The sequence below is a fragment of the Staurois parvus genome, unplaced genomic scaffold, assembly GCF_062004578.1.
Source record: "Staurois parvus isolate SC_StPar_1 unplaced genomic scaffold, SC_StPar_1.0 ptg000679l, whole genome shotgun sequence".
NCBI lineage: Eukaryota > Metazoa > Chordata > Amphibia > Anura > Ranidae > Staurois > Staurois parvus.
This window is the reverse complement of record NW_028318475.1, coordinates 39,627-60,732: the sequence shown is the minus strand read 5'-3', so window position 1 is coordinate 60,732 and position 21,106 is coordinate 39,627. Positions and strand designations below refer to the sequence as shown.

At 42.6% G+C, this 21,106-nt stretch overlaps 1 protein-coding gene across 1 annotated transcript in view; it reads right to left on the bottom strand.

Moving 5' to 3' along the window:
• The window catches only part of PARM1 (prostate androgen-regulated mucin-like protein 1), a gene marked incomplete at its 5' end in the record, with an annotated part of 53,767 nt that overhangs the window by 17,260 nt on the left and 15,401 nt on the right, over positions 1-21,106 (bottom strand). Inside the window, one exon of the mRNA XM_089652281.1 lies at positions 10,461-10,539. Coding sequence (XP_089508407.1) covers positions 10,461-10,539 — 79 coding nt within the window. The remainder of the gene's footprint in view (positions 1-10,460; positions 10,540-21,106) is intronic.

Here is a 21,106-nt window from a genome sequence, read left to right as displayed (position 1 = left end):
CAATGATACAGAGTGGCAAGGAAGCTCTTATGGCCTTAAAATACTATCCAGCAAACATTGTGTAAAAATCAGAAACCTTTTTGACAGCCGGTTCACACTATGCGGTGCGGGACACTGCATGTAATTCACACAGGAATCGCACTGCATTCCTGTGTGAATTACAGGTGAAACTCGAAAAATTAGAATTTCGTGCAAAAGTTCATTTATTTCAGTAATGCAACTTAAAAGGTGAAACTAATATATGAGATAGACTCATTACATGCAAAGCAAGATAGTTCAAGCCATGATTTGTCATAATTGTGATGATTATGGCTTACAGCTCATGAAAACTCCAAATCCACAATCTCAGAAAATTAGAATATTACATGCAATCAATAAAACAAGGATTGTACATAGAACAATATCGGACCTCTGAAAAGTATAAGCATACATATGTACTCAGTACTTGGTTTGGGCCCCTTTTGCAGCAATTACTGCCTCAATGCGGCGTGGAATGGAAGCTATCAGCCTGTGGCACTGCTGAGGTGTTATGGAAGACCAGGATGCTTCAATAGTGGCCTTCAGCTCTTCTGCATTGTTCGGTCTCATGTCTCTCATCTTTCTCTTGGCAATGCCCCATAGATTCTCTATGGGGTTCAGGTCAGGCGAGTTTGCTGGCCAATCAAGCACAGTAATCCCACGATCATTGAACCAGGTTTTGGTGCTTTTGGCAGTGTGGGCAGGTGCCAAGTCCTGCTGGAAAATGAAGTCAGCATCCCCATAAAGCTTGTCTGCGGAAGGAAGCATGAAGTGCTCCAAAATCTCCTGGTAGATGGCTGCGTTGACCCTGAACTTAATGAAGCACAGTGGACCAACACCAGCAGATGACATGGCTCCCCAGATCATCAAAGACTGTGGAAACTTCACACTGGACTTCATGCATCTTGCAGTGTGTGCCTCTCCATTCTTCCTCCATACTCTGGGTCCTTGGTTTCCAAATGAGATGCAAAAGTTGCTCTCATCAGAAAAGAGGACTTTGGACCACTGAGCAACAGACCAGGTCTGTTTTTCTTTAGCCCAGGTAAGACGCTTCTGACGTTGTTTGTTGTTCAGGGGCGGCTTCACAAGAGGAATACGACATTTGAAGCCCATGTCCAGGATCCGTCTGTGTGTGGTGGCTCTTGATGCACTGGCTCCAGCCTCATTCCACTCCTTGTGAAAGTCCCCAACACTTTTGAATGGCCTTTTCCTGACAATCCTCTCCAAGGTGCGGTCATCCCTGCTGCTTGTGCACCTTTTTCTTCCACACTTTTCGCTTCCACATAACTTTCTATTAATGTGCTTTGATACAGCTAATTAAGCCATAACACCTGCAAAGGGTTCCTGAGCCTTTAAATGGTCTCTCAGTCTGGTTCAGTAGGAATCACAATCATGGGAAAGACTGCTGACCTGACAGTTGTGCAGAAAACCATCATTGACACCCTCCATAAGGAGGAACATCCAACTTCTTTTGCAACTACCTTTTGAGGCTTTTCCTCCTTATGGAGGGTGTCAATGATGGTTTTCTGCACAACTGTCAGGTCAGCAGTCTTTCCCATGATTGTGATTCCTACTGAACCAGACTGAGAGACCATTTAAAGGCTCAGGAACCCTTTGCAGGTGTTATGGCTTAATTAGTTGATTAGAGTGGGACACTTTGAGCCGAGAATATTGCACCTTTTCACAATATTCTAATTTTCTGAGATTGTGGATTTGGGGTTTTCATGAGCTGTAAGCCATAATCATCACAATTATGACAAATCACGGCTTGAACTATCTTGCTTTGCATGTAATGAGTCTATCTCATATATTAGTTTCACCTTTTAAGTTGCATTACTGAAATAAATGAACTTTTGCACGATATTCAAATATTTTGAGTTTCACCTGTACATGCAAATGTCTGTGTGGTGCAATTTCAACTATACACTTTATATGGCTCAAATCGCATCGCATCCACACCAAAAAGGTGCAGGACTCTTTTTTAAAGCCGCACCTGAATTGCATTGCATGGATGAGAACATGCATGCAATGCGATTTCTGGTAATCACGTCACGTTTTGCGATCTGTTTATTAACCTCCCTAGCGGTCTGATTATGTCCATATTTCTGTGCTCAAAGCGGTACTTTTTTTGCATGAAAATATGTATTTTTTTTATTGTAGGCCTGTAATTTTTAGGAATAACTCGCTGAAATCTGTCCGAACAAGAGTCTAGTAAACATTCCGGGTATGTTACAATTTGAAACACGAAATCATAAATTATATATTAATAAATAATCATAAAAAATAATAATATAATAATAATAAATGTAATTCAATAATATAATCAAACCAAAAACACTGAAATTTGAAATATAGCGCCATGTTCGCACATCACTGAGCAAAGTCGCAAAATCGTTTTCAGTGTCTGATGACGAATTTCCCCACAAATCATTATCACTCAATTCTGCAAGTGGTTCTAATTTACTATCGCTGTTCTCTAGCTGGTCTAAAACCGCTTTTGACCTAAACGGACGCTTTTTGGACGCCATGGACGTTTCTCAGTTTCCAGGCAGAAAGAACAGTAAAAATGCAGGCAGGGCACAGGACAAAGCACTAGGGACAAAATGTATGTGAAATGGTTTGATACAGTAATGTTTTACTATGTAATTTTAGTGAATTTAGTGAATGTCAGTTTGTGTCATTTTCAAATTTCCCGCCGTTCCGTCCCCGTACGTCCCAACGCTCGCAGGGGACGGAACCCAGATGACAGATGCCAGCATCCGCCGGAGGACATTGCCGGGGACACTGCAGGAGGGACATCGCGAGAGCGCAGGACAAATTAAGTGAAGAACAGATCCAGGAGCAGCGCCACATGGTATTCCCGAGTGTAGCTCGGGGTTACCTCTTGAAACTTTACCCCGAAACTTTACCCCGAGCTACACTCGGGAATACCGCCAGGGAGGTTACTTTAATATTGACACTCGCACCAGATTGCATGAACGTGATGTGACTGCAGTGCAGCAAGGGAAATGCACAGGATTCACAGCATTTCCTGAACCGGAGCAGAGGCAAATTTGGGGAGATTTACTAAAATTGGTGAACTCGGAATCTGGTGCAGCTGTGCATGGTAGCCAATCAGCTTCTAATTTCAGCTTGTTCAATTAAGCTTCGGCAATAATACCTGTAAGCTGATTAGTTTCTATGCAGAACAGTGTTACTGCACAGTGCAGTAACATGAATTATAGCAAGTGTATAACGAGAGGCAGCCTGTAGTGGGTAGATGAGGATCCACCCACCCACAACTTTGATCTCAGACTATGTACAACACAGTGATGATGAGGCTGCTTATTTTACAAGATAATATCTGGCTTTTCAAAGACATTTGGTGCACATAAAGTGTATACATTTTCTTTTGGCTATTAAGGAATGTGTTTAAATGAGAATTATTTTATGCCCTGAGTTCAGCTTTAAAAAAACAATTGACCTCAATTGAAAAAAGAACAAACATGGAGTTGAGAGACAAGTAGGGTTAAAGCAAAAGAAAGATAAACAGCTCTGATGGAGAGTTTTTTATGTATATTTTGCCCCATATTACACTGTGACTGTATGTACAGGAGAGGGGTGTGGATGATAGGACAGTGAGCAGTATGTGCAGGAAAGGAGTGTGGAGGGTATGATGGGTTCCTTGGTGGTGGGGGGGATATGCAGGAGAGGAATGTAAAGGGGTTAGAAGGCAGGCAGTGTGTGTAGAGAGTAGGAGGGCAGACAGTATGTGCAGGAGAGGAGTGTAGCAGAAAGTATGTGCAGGGAAGGACTGTTGTAGGCAGTATGTGCAGGAGAGGAGCAAAGTAAGAAGTACCGTATGTGCAGGAGAGGAGTGTAACACGTTATGTGAGGAAAGGAGTATAGTATGCAGCATATGCAGGAGAGGAGTGTAACATGTTATGTGCAGGAAAGGAGTGTAGTATGCAGCATATGCAGGAGGAGAGTGTAGTAGGCAGCATATGCAGAAGAGGAGTGTGGCAGGTGGCATGTGCAGGAAAGAAGTGTGGCAGGCGTTATGTGCAGGAAAGAAGTGTAGTAGGCAGTATGTGCAGGAGAGGAGTGTGGCAGGCGTTATGTGCAGGAAAGGAATGTAGTAGGCAGTATGTGCAGGAGAGGAGCGTGGCAAGAGGAATGTGCAGGAAAGGAGTGTGGCAGGTGGTATGTGCAGGAAAGAAGTGTAGTAGGCAGTATGTGCAGGAGAGGAGCGTGGCAGATGGCATGTGCAAGAAAGGAGTGTGGCAGGTGGTATGTGCAGGAAAGGAGTGTAGTAGGCAGCATGTGCAGGAGAGGAGTGTAGTAGGCAGAATGTGAAGAAGAGGAGTTTAGCAGGTGGCATGTCCAGGAAAGGAGTGTGGTAGACGTTATATGCAGGAAAGGAGTGTAGTATGCAGCATGTGCAGGAGAGGAGTGTAGTAGGCAGAATGGGCAAGAGAGGAGTGTAGCAGGTGGCATGTCCAGGAAAGGAGTGTGGTAGACGTTATATGCAGGAAAGGAGTGTTGTAGGCAGCATGTGTAGGAGAGGAGCAAGGTAGGCAGTATGTGCAGGAGAGGAGTGTAGCAGGTGGTATGTGCAGGAAAGGAGTGTTGTAGGCAAAATGTGTAGGAGAGGAGTATGGCAGGCAGTATGTTCAGGAAAGGAGTGTAGCACATGACATGTGCAGGAAAGGAGTGTAGCAGGCGGTATGTGCAGGAGAGAAGTGTGGAAGGCAGAATGTGCAGGGAAGGAGTGTAGCAGGCGGTATGTGCAGGAGAGAAGTGTGGAAGGCAGAATGTGCAGGAAAGGAGTGTAGCAGGAGGTATGTGCAGGAGAGAAGTGTGGAAGGCAGAATGTGCAGGAAAGGAGTGTAGCAGGCGGTATGTGCAGGAGAGAAGTGTGGAAGGAAGAATGTGCAGCAAAGGAGTGTAGCAGGAGGTATGTGCAGGAGAGAAGTGTGGAAGGCAGAATGTGCAGGAAAGGAGTGTAGCAGGCGGTATGTGCAGGAGAGAAGTGTGGAAGGAAGAATGTGCAGCAAAGGAGTGTAGTAGGAGGTATGTGCAGGAGAGAAGTGTGGAAGGCAGAATGTGCAGGAAAGGAGTGTAGCAGGCGGTATGTGCAGGAGAGAAGTGTGGAAGGAAGAATGTGCAGGAAAGGAGTGTAACAGGCGGTATGTGCAGGAGAGAAGTGTGGAAGGCAGAATGTGCAGGAAAGGAGTGTAGCAGGAGGTATGTGCAGGAGAGAAGTGTGGAAGGCAGAATGTGCAGGAAAGGAGTGTAGCAGGCGGTATGTGCAGGAGAGAAGTGTGGAAGGCAGAATGTGCAGGAAAGGAGTGTAGCAGGCGGTATGTGCAGGAGAGAAGTGTGGAAGGCAGAATGTGCAGGAAAGGAGTGTAGCAGGAGGTATGTGCAGGAGAGAAGTGTGGAAGGCAGAATGTACAGGAAAGGAGTGTAGCAGGAGGTATGTGCAGGAGAGAAGTGTGGAAGGCAGAATGTGCAGGAAAGGAGTGTAGCAGGCAGTATGTGCAGGAGAGAAGTGTGGAAGGCAGAATGTGCAGGAAAGGAGTGTAGTAGGCAGTATGTGCAGGAGATGAGTATGGAGGCTATGACAGCAGATAGTATATGCAGGAGTGGAGTGTGCATGGTATGACAGTAGCTAGTATGCACAGAAAAGGAGTACATGAGAGGAGCATGGAAGGTATGACCATGAACAGTGTATGAATAAAAGGGGTGTGGAGGGTATGATGGTAGGCAGCACTGTATGTGTGTGTGGTGGGGGGATGAAAAAAGGCAGTATGTGCAGGACAGGGTGAAGAGCGTATAGTGCTGTTAACAATTACCCTTCAATTTTAGTCTGCAGCCAGTCTTAATTTTAATTTATTTTGCTTGCTACCATAGCAAGGAAAATATTCAGCTTGCTGACATGTTTTCCCAGAATCTCATCTCTCTGCTCCTATAATTCACTTACTGCCTCTCCTAGATGTCTGCACATGTCTCAAGACTAAATCACAGACAGCCCACTGCATAGTTTATCACATCCCTGTAAGTTCCTTAAAGTTTACTACATTGAAAATTTCATCATTGATGAGAAAATGACACAGAAAGCTGCATATCTAATAAGGGCTGCAGGGCTTATTATTTTGATCTTACTAAGTATAATAAAAAATAACGGCAAAACATCCTACAGATCACTCGTTTTAACCTTTTTCTTCCGGAGTATTTTTTCTTTCATTTTTGATACACAATTTAAAATGTACCTGAGAACTACCGTATTTTTCGCCATATAAGACGCACCTGACCATAAGACACACCTAGGTTTTAGAGGCAGAAAACAGGAAAAAAAAAATTCTGAACTAATGGACTGCAGACACAGTACAGAAGATGACCAGAGACTGCGGACAGCACAGGGATGACCAGAGACTGCGGACAGCACAGGGATGACCAGAGACTGCGGACAGCACAGGGATGACCAGAGACTGCGGACAGCACAGGGATGACCAGAGACTGCGGACAGTACAGATGACTGCTGACCTTTGGGGAGGTGGGGAGCGGGTACCTGAATTTGACAGGTACCCGCTCTTACTTCCGCAGAGTTTTTGTTTGATCTTAACTGTTCCTCGATCCAGCGGCGCGCTGTCTTCCCGGCTTCTGTAATGGCGCTCGGCATGACAGCCGGGTGCCCAGTGCGCATGAGCGAGAAGCACTTGCGCTTTGTGATTGGTCCGGCGGTTTCTGGGATCTGTCATGTGTCCCAGGTACCGCCTTACCATTCACAAAAAGCACCGCTTCTTGCGCATGCGCACTTGGCACCCGGCTGTCATGCTCAGTGCCCACACTACAGAAGCCGGGAAGACAGCACGCCGCTGGATAGAGGAACAGGTAAGGTCCCGCTGCAGAGCTGAGCGGCCGGCCCAGTATTCTGACACGGCCGCGGTGGAAATACCGGACCGGCCGCTCCATATTCGCTCTATAAGACGCACTGATATTTCCCCCCCAGTTTTGGGGAAGAAAAAGTGCGTCTTATACGGCGAAAAATACGGTATTTTGGCCTAAAATATAATAAATATTGGTGTGGTGCTGGATGGTGCTATCATCCCCAAAATGTATAATCTTGGAAACAACCCTCTTTAATTGGGACTTTAAAGGCACAGATAGACATAGATTGCAAAAATTTTAAAATACATTTTATTGTACAAAATTGGTTAAAAACCACCAAGCAAAGAGATCCAATAGAGATCCAAATGGGTTTAACCTCCCTGGCGGTATGATTATTTCAGATTTTTGGTGCTGAAAGCGGTACCATTTTTTTGCATGGAAATATGTATTTTTTTTATTGTAGGCCTGTAATTTTTAGGAAAAACTCACTGAAATCTGTCCGAACAAGAGTCTAGTAAACATCCCGGGTATGATAAAATTTGAAACACAAAATCATAAATTATAATTTAATAAATAATCATAAAAATAATATAAATATAATAAAAAATTTAATTCAATAATATAATCAAACCAAAAACACTGAAATGTGAAATAGAGCGCCAAGTTCGCACATTGCTGAGCTCAGTCGCAAAATCGTTTTCAGTTTCTGATGACGAATTTCCCCCCACGAATCATTATCACTCAATTCTGCAAGTGGTTCTAATTTACTATCACTGTTCTCTAGCTGATCTAAACCGCTTTTGACCTAAAGGGACACTTTTTGGACGCCATGGACATTTCTCAGTTTCCAGGCAGAAAGAACAGACAAAATGCAGGCAGGGCACAGGACAAAGCACTAGGGACAATATGTATGTGAAATAGGTTGAAACAGCAATGTTTTACTGTGTAAAATGAAAAAAAAAAAAATGACATTTTTTAAAATTTTTAAATTTCCCGCCGGTGCCCGTACGTCCCGACGTCACAGGGACAGGACACAGAAGCCGGATGCCGGCATCGGCCGGAGGAGATGGCCGGGGACGCTGCAGGGGACACATCGTGGGAGCGCAGGGTAAGGTAAGTGAAGAACACATGCCGGAGCAGTGCCGCATGGTATTCCCGAGTGTAGCTCGGGGTTACCGCTTTTGGTACTGAAATATTACCCCGAGCTACACTTGGGAATACCGCCAGGGAGGTTAAAGTGCCTGTACATTTTTTTTTCAAAATTTTCAGTATTTTTTAGTTTGTTTAGCAAAAAATAAAAAAAAACCCAGTGGTGATTAAATTACCACCAAAGGAAAACTCTATTGCTCTCAAAAAAAGATAAAAATTGTGTTTGGGTACAGTGTTGCATGACCGCGCGATTGTCATTCAAAGTGTAATAGCACTGAAAGCTGAAAATTGGCCTGGACAGGAAGGGGGTAGGCAAGTAGTTAAATAGGGGCCAGCTAGGTTACATGTAATTTATTATCCATGCATTGCATCTGGAGGTCTGCTGGGGCTGTAAATGTTCATTGTAGTAGTCTGTGCTACATATACAGTAGTTGGGTGCAGCTGGAGCAACTTGCTGTTTGTACACTGAACACAAGGAGTGTCTCGCTCTGTACCCCCAATATATAACTGCACCCCCAACATTCAGCAAATGTCTTTTTTTCAATGAATACACAGAGTTCTCTAATTGGATGAGGCGGAGAGGATGGGTTGATGATATCCCGTTTTCCACCTCATCCAATCAGAGAACATCTTGTATTCATTTAAGAGTAAGTGACTCGCTTAGATGCATTTATTAAAGGGAAACAGACTGTGCACTTTGAAAAGTGCAGTTGCACTCCTTTTCCCCTGAGCTTAGTGCACTCTGTAAAGAAAACCCAATCGTGTACAAGGAAAATAAAAAAAAAACAGCATTTTTGCTTGCACATAATTAGATAATGGAAATCAGCACAGCTTTACCATATTCATTAAGCTCTGGGGAAAATTGGTGCAAGGACACTTCCAAAGTGCATAGTCTAATTGCCTTTAGTAAATCCAACCGGCTGTGTGCAGTACACAGACAGCAAGTAGATCTGGTAGCACCAGAATAGGATAGCACTGACTGTATTCAGCACAGAGTACTACAGTGAACATTTTCACACCAAGAGGCCCTGTGAATGTGACACATGGATAATTGTAACCAAGCTGGCCCCATGTAAGTTCAGTTTCCGGTCCTGTTTAGATGGGACCTGGAACTCATACTGCAATTTAGGCTGTGTCTGTGCAGCCTTTGGGGTTGATTTACTAAAACTGGAGAATGAAAAATTGTTTTCAGATCTGCATAGAGACAAATCAGCTTCCAGCTTTTTTTTGTCAAAGCTTGAACAAGCAGAAGTTAGAAGCTGATTGGCTACCATGCACAGTTGCACCAGATTTTGCACCCTCCAGTTTTAGTAAATCAACCTCATTGTGTCTGCATCCACTTTCATAAACTGTCTGCAAGCAGCTGGTGGCAGATGTAGATACTAAAACAAGTGCCTCCTGCACGCAGTATACAGTGAAAGAAATAAGTATTTGATCCCCTGCTGATTTTGAATGTTTGCCCACTCACAAAGAAATGATCAGTCTAAACATCGAATGGTAGGTGTATTGTAACACAGAGAGACAGAATAGCAACAAAAAATTCATAATAAATGCATGTCTAACAAATGATGCACTGATTTGCATGTTCATGAGGGAAATAAGTATTTGATCCCATATCATTCAGCAGGATTTCTGGCTACCAGGTGTCTTTCATACAGGTAACAAGCTGAGATTAGAAGCAGTCTCTTAAAGAGAGTGCTGCTAATCTCATTTAGTTACCTGTATAAAAGACACCTGTCCACAGGAGCAATCAAACAATCAGATTCCAAACTCTCCACCATGGCAAAAACCAAAGAGCAGGGGATCAAATGCTTATTTCCTTCACTGTAGGTGCCAGAACCTGTCTGAACGAGACCTTAAAGAAATCCGAGTACACAGGAAGGCTAGGTTCACACCTATACAGTTTGCATTTGATCTCTGTCTGCAGTGCTTTTTGCAGTGTGTTTTTGACACGTTTAGCGTTTTTTTTTTGGCCAACTTGTTGCTGGGCAGATTAAAAACGGAAAACGCATAAAAATGCACCAAAAGTGTACATGAAACACAGCGTTTTATATGTGGTTCCATTGAAGTCTATTGGGCTAACAACACAAACTGCTGCGGGAAAAGAAGTCTCTGACCCTTTCCAAAAAAACACGCCTGCAAAAAATGCATAGATGTAGGAAATAATGATAATTGGCATGCACTGCATTTCTGAAACACAGAAAAAAAAAGCACAGGTGTGAACCTGGCTAATAAAGGTTCATATTTTAATGTACTGTATTTAGAAAACAAAGCCTTTTTGTACAGATTGATAGTGAATCACGCTGCGGAACACTACCAACTTCCACTTTCGTTGGCTCAAAGCAGACAAGGGTAAATAATACATGTTTTGTTAACAGAACATTTTTAAAAAAATCCCCCAAAACACAACATTTACTTACCTAATTTTCCAGAAAGCTGCTGCTCCAAATATTATTAATACAAGACCAATGACAACTATCGTAATTGCTGCCACACTTCCTGTAGAAAAAAAAAAGAAATGAAAACTTAAACTATAATAGTTACTGTAATTATGTATTGAAAATATTTTGCAATATAGTCAAAATATCCAAAGAGCACCACGATTTACTAAACTAGTAGCCTTATTCATGGAGACAAAGTGTTATGTGCAGTAATTCATAGCAGCCAATCAGAAATCATCTATGGAGTAGGTGGGTTAATAAACAGGAAAAAAAAGATATGTATGCTATAAGGATATGTATGAGAGGATGAGACACTGTACTTCTCTTCTTCTCTGCTCCTCATACTCTAACTCTATATTAAAGTGTTACTAAACCCACAATAGTAAAATCAGTCTGTATATGTAGTAAAACATGCTTGTTATACTCGCTGTGGAACCTAAGGAAGTAAAAAGGCTGTTTGATCCTGTCTTCCCTGATCCCCCCCCCTTTCTTCCACAGTCCCCAATCCATCTGCTGATAATACAGAGCTCTAGGAGTCACTCTGTACATGCTCAGTTTAGTGTATACTGCTAGAGAGAATACTGCTTTTTTTCTTTGGGAGGGTGCATCTGGTCAGTACTGGGCCAATCAGCACCATCTGGACAGAGAGTCAGGGGTTATGCAGCCTCATAGGACAGGCAAATGATAATGAAAACTCCTCCTCCAAGCTTTAACCAATGCTCAGCTGGACACTGATAGAAGCCACAAAACTGCTCTAACTGCTGATGAGAAAAGGTATTTAGCAGTTTATATATACTAAAATTAATGCATTTCTATTTTCTGTGGTTTAGTAACACTTTAAACTGTATCTACTGATCTGAAACTTCCCCTTATGCTGCTCTAGAACTGGCCAGAAACAAGAATGAATACTGACAGGGGAATTACACTATAAAACACTGATCTTTAATTAGAACTTGTTACAAAACTTCCGAACTCACCATGTGATGTAAAAGTTGAAGTAATATTAAAGGCTCGTGGTTTTTTTTCAAATAACAAACATGTCATACCTGCTCTGTGCAAAGGTTTTGCACAGAGCAGCCCTGATCCTCTTCTTCTCGGGTCCCCCGCAGGCGCTCCTGACTCCTCCCCCTTGACCAGTGCCCCCAATAACAAGCCGCTTGCTATGGGGACACTGGTGCATGTTCGCTCCCAAGCCCCACTCTATATGTCAATAATTCACATAGAGCTGTGACTCGGCCCCACCCGTGGTTCTCTCCTTATTGTCTCACTGGCTGTCTCATCCAATGAGTAGAGAAAGAACCAGGACAATGAGGCTCCTGTACACATCGCTGGATCAAGATGGGGCTCAGGTGAGTATTGGGGGGGCTGTGAGGGGAGCAGCACACAGAGGGGTTTTTACCTTCATACAAAAAATGCACCACAACGCACCAGTGCCAAGGGGAGGAGTCAGGAGCGCCAGAGGGGGACTCGAGAAAAAGAGGATCAGGGCTGCTCTGTGCAAAAGCACTGCACAGAGCAGATAAGTATGACATGTTTGCAATTTAAAAAACAAAACAAAAACAAAACAAAGTTTTAATATCACTTTAAATTTTAATATTTCTGCTGACCTTTTAATATTGCTAATTTATACACTGCTCAAAATAATTAAAGAATAAAAGAGTATAGCATCAAGTCCATTAAACTCCTGGGATATTGATCTGGTCAGTTAAGTAACAGAGGGGGTTGGTAATCAGTTTCAGCTGCTTTGGTGTTAATGAAATTAACAGGTGCACTAATTGGTCAACAATAAGACGACCCCCAAAACAGGAATGGTTTTACAGGTAAAGGCCACTGACATTTTTTTCCCTACTCATCTTTTCTGACTGTTTTTCACCAGTTTTGCATTTGGCTAGAGTCAGTGTCACTACTGGTAGCATGAGGCGATACCTGGAACCTACAGAGGTTGCACAAGCAGTCCCTACAAAATGACCTCCAGCAGGCCACTGGTGTGAATGTCTCTGACCAAACAATCAGAAACAGACTTAATGAGGGTGGCCTGAGGGCCCGATGTCCTCTAGTGAGCCCTGTGTTCACAGCCCGACACCATAGAGCTCAACTGGCATTTGCCATTGAACACCAGAATTGTCAGGTCTGCCACTGGAGCCCTGTGCTTTTCACAGATGAGAGCAGATTCACCCTGAACACATGTGACAGATGTGAAAGGGTCTGGAGAAGCCGTGGAAAACGTTATGCTGCCTGTAACATCATTCAGCATGACCGTTTTGGTGGTGGGTCAGTGATGGTCTGGGGAGGCATATCCATGGAGGGACACACAGACAATGGCACCCTGACTGCCATTAGGCATTGAGATGAAATCCTTGGACCCATTGTCAGACCCTACGCTGGTGCCGTGGGTCCTGGGTTCCTCCTGGTGCACGATAATGCCTGGCCTCATGTAGCGAGAGTATATAGGCAGTTCCTGGAGGATAAAGGAATTGATACCATTGAATGGCCACCACGCTTGCCTGACCTAAATCCAATAGAACACCTCTGGGATATCATGTTTCGGTCCATCCAACGCTGCCAGGTTGCATCTCAGACTGTTCAGGAACTCAGTGATGCCCTGGGCAAGATCTGGGATGAAATACCCCAGGACACCATCCTACATCTCTTTAGGAGCATGCCCCGAGATTGTCAGGCATGCATACAAGCATGTGGGGGCCATACAAACTACTAAAGACCATTTTGAGTTGCTGCAATGAAATTTTAGTAAAATGGACTAGCCTGCTGCATAATTTTTTCACTTTGATTTTCAGGGTGTCTTTGAATTTAGTCCTCTGTATGTTGATAATTTTCATTTCCATCAAACAATGGTGCATCCTTATGTTCCTAACACATTACCCAGTCCATATCAGTATAGATATCCAGCATGAGATTTTTCCCCATTGAGATCTGATGTGTTTTCAAAGTGTTCCTTTAATTTTTTTGAGCAGTGTATATGTCATATTCTTAAATTGGGTGCCTTTTAAATTATGGTCAGCCTTGGTACACTTATCAGTGATACATGACACATCTTGGTAACGGCCATGTTAACTTAATGACATGTCTTCCTGAAAGATTAAATTGGCAGCCACTCCCTAAATTTTTTTCTCTTACTGATATACATGGTCACTGTGTCATATAAGACAGGATATGAACACAATTAACCACGCTTGCAGCAAAAACAGTACAAAGTACAGAATGCTTATTAATCCTTGCTTCCAATGCAAGCTTAGTGGGAAGAGCCATGCAAATCAATCTGTGGCTAACTGTACATCTAAAATTGTCCATACCACAGATAAAGTCTAGTGGTTCTGGATGTATGCTAAACCACATGGACATACAGGATTAAATTGCATGGCTCCAACTACTCTGCAAAAAGGTAAATTCCAGGTAAGTGGTTTTCCCATGGTTACCATGGTCCAGACTGGTGCATATCCCATAGCTGGGTATTTTTTCTGGATCTGTGTTGATGATGACATAGAAATGCCTTGTGTTTCATGAAGGCATTTTGTATGTTTGCAGTACTTCTAAAGAAGAGCTATAACCTTGACCATTAAAAAGCAAAAAGTAAATATCAAAGCAAAATTACTGGTATTAACCATAGCCAAAAACAAAACTAAAATTTCTTCTCTAACCCAACAGAACTAGGGAATGATAGCTGGACCAAATTAACCTTTATAATATTTAACCTTCTTCAACGAAAAGGAAAGTTTCTTCTCTGCTAGGGTGTCTAGATGTCCCTGGTTTCAGGGGACAGTCCCTGATTTTAGGGTCTGTCCCTGGAAAAAAGTGTCCCCCAAGTCTACTACTTTAGAAAACGGTGCGGCTCCGACCAAGTCAGAACCGCACCGATTTGACCGCCGTAGTCGCATGGCATATTGTTTTTTTTCCCAAAACTGTCAGCCTTTTTTTGCTTCTAGCTCAAAAAAATTAAAAACACAGTGGTGATCAAATACCAGCAAAAAAAGCTCTATTTGTGGTAAACAAAATGATAATAATTTAATTTATGTGCAGCGTTGCATGAAGTAACGCAGTGCCGTATCGCAAAAAAATGGAGTGGTCAGGAAAGGGGGTAAATCTTCCGGAGGTCATGTTGTTAAACTATACCCCCTACGCCCTCCTACTCCCAATATTTGGTGTCGCGTGATTCGAGTGCTTCTATTATCCCCGTCCTCTACTCCACCCCCACAATACACATGCACATGGTCAGTAAGGTGTCCCCAGATTTAATTTTAAAAATTTGGCCACCTTAATCTGTTTTTTAATTGTGACAGGGGACTGAATTACCTTGCCTCCATTGCCAGGCTCTGCCAAACCATGGGATACATTCTAGTCTTTCCAGTTCCAGTATAAAATGGGTGAGTGGTGGATTGAAAAGAAGGACAGTACTGTTCTTGTAGAGACCAGTATGAGCAACGTACATTGGAAAGGCTGGGCCCCAGACAACACAACCAGCTGCCCCTGTTCTGCCAGTAGTGTGAGCGCTGTTACTGATGTCTGGGTGACTGGCCGACTGATATCATGACCTTATTTGCTTCCCATTTGTCATCCGTCTGCCTTTGTAGCGGCACACTACATTAGTCACTTCATATTTCTTCATAAAGACTTTTAATAACCACATCCCTTATCTGGAGACACAGTCAGTATCAAGGGTAGTTCAATTAGATGAGTTCTATAATTCTATGAAAAATCGACAATGCAAGAAATATGGTATAGCACATGCACTCAGATCATTTAAAGTGTATTTTTATCAGAACTTCTTTTTTTTTTTTTCTTTTTAGTTTTAGATAGAATGGGGAAAGGATAGAACCCCTGTCAGGCGTTACTGCTATCTGGGGTTCCGTTATTAAAATCGTCTCTTACTTTCTCTATAGCAGGGGAACAGACAACAATAAAAAGCTGACAAAGGTTCTAGCAATCCCTACATAGCTTAAAAATTGCATTTTGACTTCTGTCACTGTGTTGCTGTTAGAGAAATTTCCCCTCACTTTCTGTTTTGGGGATAATATTTTTCCTAGACAGGAAGTGAAGGAATCTCCCGACAGGAGATCTATTCCTTCTCCACTCCACATTAAAAACTAAATGTTTCGACTACAGGAACACTTTAAAGCACAGGTGTCAAACTGGTGGTCCTCCAGCTGTTGCCAAACTACAAGTCCCAAGAAGCATTGCAAGTTTTAACAGTTACAAGCATGACTCCCAAAGGCAGAGGCATGATGGGACTTGTTTCGCAACAGCTGGAGGACCGCCAGTTTGACACCCCTGTTTTAAAGTACATATAAACCTGAACTGCATAACATATAGCTTGTTAACCTCTTGCCAGTCATGTGACGCATATGTGCAGCAGCGGGTGGACCTTAACGCCGCACATGTCCATGGGGACTTAGGTTCCCGTGCAAAGAGAGCACTCACTAAAGGCTGGTACACACGGGCCAAATAGCAGCCGGCTGAACAGAAACTGGTCAACATTCGACCTGTGTGTACAGCATCCTGTTCAACAGAAGTTGGACTAATGCCCGGCTTCTGTTTAATGGACATGCTGAAAAACCAGCAGCTGATCGGCATCTGATCAGCGCTTGCAGTCAATGGCTGCGAACGCTGACTGGTGTGTTCTGGTGGGGAGGGCAGTCCCTCCATCAGAACACAATAGCTCAGTGCAGAGATTGCTGTACTAACATCAGATAGTACATCAAGCTTCTCAGTTTTTTTTTTCGTTCAGCCCACAGGGTTAAACGAAAAAAAAAAAAAGTACCGTGTGTACCGGGCTTTAGATCCCATTCTCAGTTTATGATAGGGAATCGGTAGAACTCTCAAACAATGTTACCACTGTGGCAACAAATCATAGTGCTCACATAACTGAGAAGTCTGTCCCACCTTCCAGCATTAAGACACACTTAGCTGCCAGAAGGGGACAGGTAAGGGATAATGAACTATGTATCATGAGCAACTGACACTTTTTTTTCCATAAAAAAGTTTTCACATTTTTTTCAGCCTTTCCTGCAATTCATCACTGCTGTTCTCCTCAAGTGTCTTTAAAGCGGCACATAACTTACCTTTCCTTCAACGGTCCCCGTTCCTCTCTGAAACTGGCATCTTTTGCTGGGTGCTGGTCTTCGGCCATCTTCATTGGCCGGCATGGGATGATGTCACTCCTGCGCACTCCTGACAGGCAGGGTTTTTATGACAGAAGAGACCCTAACGACCCCCTTTCTATAGGTGAGCACAGGCAAACACACATGTGAAAGGGATCAGGAACAGCACTGCAGCAAGGAGAGCTAAACGATTTCCAGGACTCCAGTTGGATAATGGTTGCAGAGCAGTCTCAGATTCAGTGGAGGGAGTCTCTTCCCATGCGGTCTGTCTGGTCCATTTAAAGGGGGTTTCCTGCAGATCCTTGGTCAATATATGATTCAACACATTGCGCTTTCACTATGTGCATCTGGTGAGTGCGCATTTTTATCAATTCCCTGCACGGATTAAAGTCACATGGAATAATCTGATACCACCTGTGCTACAGGATTCGTGTGCAGCACAATTTTCTGACCGGTGTTTGTCAGACCCTTACCATCATATGAACACTTTCTTTGTTTTATGACTTTCACAGCCACATTTCAGCGCTTCATTCACTCCTGTGTTATCACTTGCATTTAATATCTTCATATTAATAATATTTTGAGTATTGTACTTTTATATATTAATTTTTTTCAGCGCTGCAACAACTTTTGTTTGTGTTTTATATAAGGTCTTGGGTTCCTTTTTAGTGCATTTACTGCTGACCTCATCAGAGTCTTGAGTGCTCGCTGTTCTTGTATTCAATATTTAGCTCCCCCCTGCCTGTCAGCCATAATGAACACTGAACCACGCATCGCATGAGCAGTTCACAGTACATTTACAGCAACCGCTCTGTGCCATGATGAAGTGACTGCAGTGCACATACGCAGGTGTAACTTCATCGCAGTCCTGCCAATCAAGCAGCCAAACAGAGTGAGCCCATAAGGAAGACTGGGGGAAGATGACAGCGCAGTGCTGGGGGGCATCCATTGACAGGTAAGTCCGTCATAATGTGCTAATACTACTAGCACATTATGGCATAAACCTGCCAGGGAAGGGGTCAGTTGTTGTTACCCCTTACAAGAATCAACTACCTTCATACAAGCATCACCTGATATTATTGTAAAACCCAAACAAAGTCTCAGTTCCAGTGTTAGGGTCCATTCACACTGTTCAGCAGGTGATCCGTGAGCAGACCCCCTGCTGAATCTGAGCTGAACGGGACAGATATACATTTTTGGAAGTGAAGAGAATACATTTTTTGATAAATAAATGGAAAAATGCAGTGCTAACAATAAATACGTGCAAGGCTCTTCTCTGAGGGACCACACAACCTCCTCAGGGCAAGGACGACTTGTTCATCTGCTGAGCTCTGAGCGATCTGGAGATGTTTAAACGTGCTGGCTAACAGTGGTGAAGGTCTATGAACCAGTATATCCTCCCGTGTTAAAGGGGAAAGCGCAGTTTGACCTGTCATTACGAGTCAAACCTGAAGGTGAGCGCAAAAGAGTGTTGGAAGTGGATGAGCACGGGAGCACCGTACACGTGTATACAGTAGTGTATTACACTGGTCTATTTGAAGTACAGCGGATTTAAAGGGACGGATCACCATTTTTTGAGACCATATTCCGATGACACTTATAGTTGGTGTATTTGGATCACGATTTATGGGATATATACCACACAAGTCCACGTGCTGATATTCAAGATTTAACCACTTCCTGTCCGGACACTTTTACCCCCTTCCTATCCAGGGCAATTTTCAGCTTTCAGCGCTATCACACTTTGAATGACAATTGCGCGGTCATGCAACACTGTACCCATATGAATTTTTTAGCATTTATTTAAAGCTTTAAAGCTTTATTTTGGTGGTATTTATTCACCGCAGGGATTTTTCTTTTTTTTGCTATGTAAATGAAAAGTCCAAAAATTTTGTTAAAAAGTGTTTTTCTTATAACATTTTGCAAATAAATAATCTTTCATCATAAATCTTTGCCGAAATGTATTCCGTTATCTTTTTAGTAAAAAAAAAAAATAAGCCAAATTAGTTTATAACCAAAAATTATAATTTTAAAACATCTGTTTTACATTTTTATTTTTTTTTTTATATTATGTTTTTTTTTTTTTTTTACATACTGTCACCCTAACAGTACAGTGTCACAATGGTGACACTGTACTACTTGTGGGGGGTGATGAAGATTTTTATTTTTTTTTACAGTGATTGCTTTTACACCCATATAGGATGTAAAAGCAATCATTTCTCCTCTCTGTCTGCATTCTTGCAGCCATTGAGAAATACTGTGAGAGCTGTGATTGGTCACAGCTTGTCACATGGTACAAGGCTGTTGTGAATAGCCTTGTACCATGTGACCTCTGTGATCATTGACAGATTTCACACGTAGTAAGAAATGATGTCACAAGTGACATCTTGCTTACTACTTTGCATGTGATCACTGATTGGCCAACCAGTGATCACATGATCGGGATCCCGTCCGACGATTGGTGTTTCACTGTGTCCGGAGGACACAACGGGCACCGGATCGTGGTGCTGCGCGCTCCCAGGGAGAAATGGCGGGTGTCGTTTATGAACGGCAACCCGCCCCTGAAGTGCCACCGTCCTGCCGTTTATAAACAGCAGGCGGACGGCAAGTGGTTAAAGGGACAGTTCACTATTAAGGACAATTTATTTGTTATCTGTGTGCACAATTCATTTAGAGCACTGGTTATGTGCAGTTTTTGGAGTCCTATATGTATGTATTGGTTAGACGTCTGGTATAGCACACATTAATTTTCTCAAGCACAGTCTTTTGTTTTTGGACATATTTATTGTTAGCACTATATTTTGTATATATATTATTGCGCTGCATTTTTCCATTTATTTATTTATGTTGTACATGTGGGAACACAATATATGCTAGCCGAACACATTTTTTAGGAGGTCCATAGCGCTGAGGGTTTTCTATGCACATAATACATTTTTTGACATCCATGTCCATTCAGTTTGTCTTCACACTTATACACCGGACACGGGTAGACCCGTAATAGCTCTGTGCACAACCAGATACATACACACTTGTGTTTACTTCAGATACGTCACGTTTTAGTCCGTAAAAATTGAAAAAGACAGTCTGTTTCTGTTTTTTTTCCAGACCTGGAAAGACTTGGAGGAAGGCAGGTGTAAATGGGCACAAGTCTGTTTATATCAGCCTGCCTATAAAGCTGCATGGAGCTTCCAATCAGGTCTGCCTGAAAAACGGACAGGCGGTTCTGATCACAAAGTCCGTGTGATAGGGTCCCTAGACATCAAAACAGAGTGGAGTAAAATTGTTCTTTTTGTTGATCACCACTCAAATACACCTTAAATATGAAAGATGCAGATTTGAAAAGACTGAAAACAACTTTTTAAAATTACACTAACATTATAAAGCTTAAAGAGTTACTAAACCCAGGACCCTGCATTCACTATATCTGGTCTCCCACAGTACACACAACATAGAAATGCAATTATTTTAGTAAATATACACTGCTAAATACCTTTTCTCAGCAGAAGTTAGAGCAGTCTTGTGACTTCAGCAGAGTACTGGTTAAAGCTTGTAGGAGGAGTTTTCTTTCTGCTGTAGGAGGATGTGAAACCTTTGACCCTCTGTCTGGACAGTGCTGATTGGCCCTGTGCTGATCACATGCCGCCTCCCAAGTAAAAAAAAAAAAACAACCTCTCTAGCAATACACACCAAACTGAACATGTGCATGTGGTTCAGTCTGTATCAGGTGGTCATTTCAAGAAGAGGAGGGGCAGAGGATTAACCAGCCTTTTTACACAATGCAGAGGATCAACCCCTTAGGTTCCACAGTGAATATAACAAGCATGCTTTACTGCATATACAGACTGATTTTACTGTTGTGGGTTTAGTAACACTTTAAATGAGATTATAGTTTAAATAACCGCTGGCCCCATTCTACACTCCGCATTTCAAAAATATGCCAATATAATGCAGGTACTGTGAAAAGTAACTGCTGTGTTAAGAATAGGACCCAGAGGATCTTTGCTGTAAAACAGCGTTCTGCCTATGGTAAGGTTATAAAAAAGAAATACAAACAATACATAAAGCACAGCAGTGTCTTTTACAATTCCACTCTACTTGCTTCAGGACAACAAAGACCATTCTTTTAAGGAAGGAAAATGAAAAAATAGGTGCAGGAGAGTTCAATGACGTAAATTGTGAAGGTCATGTGACAAACCTACGCCCATGGGACATGACCGGCTCCACACCCATAGCCTGCATTTTATAAATAACTTGCTTAGTTACCCAGCAATCAGCAGAATCCACTCTTCTCTATGAATAGGCACTTATTCAGCAAAGCATTACAAAGACCAGTCATATTGAGCTAAGAGCAGTAAACTGTCAGTAGTATATAATTGGACTAATTCTGATTGGCTGGCATGAGTTTCTCCATTTTTTAAGTATAATGACACGTTGCACTGCTTAGTTTCTTAATGAGTATGGAAAGAGAAAGCCTGTTTAATAGATTCACATGTAAAGTAGAAAATAATC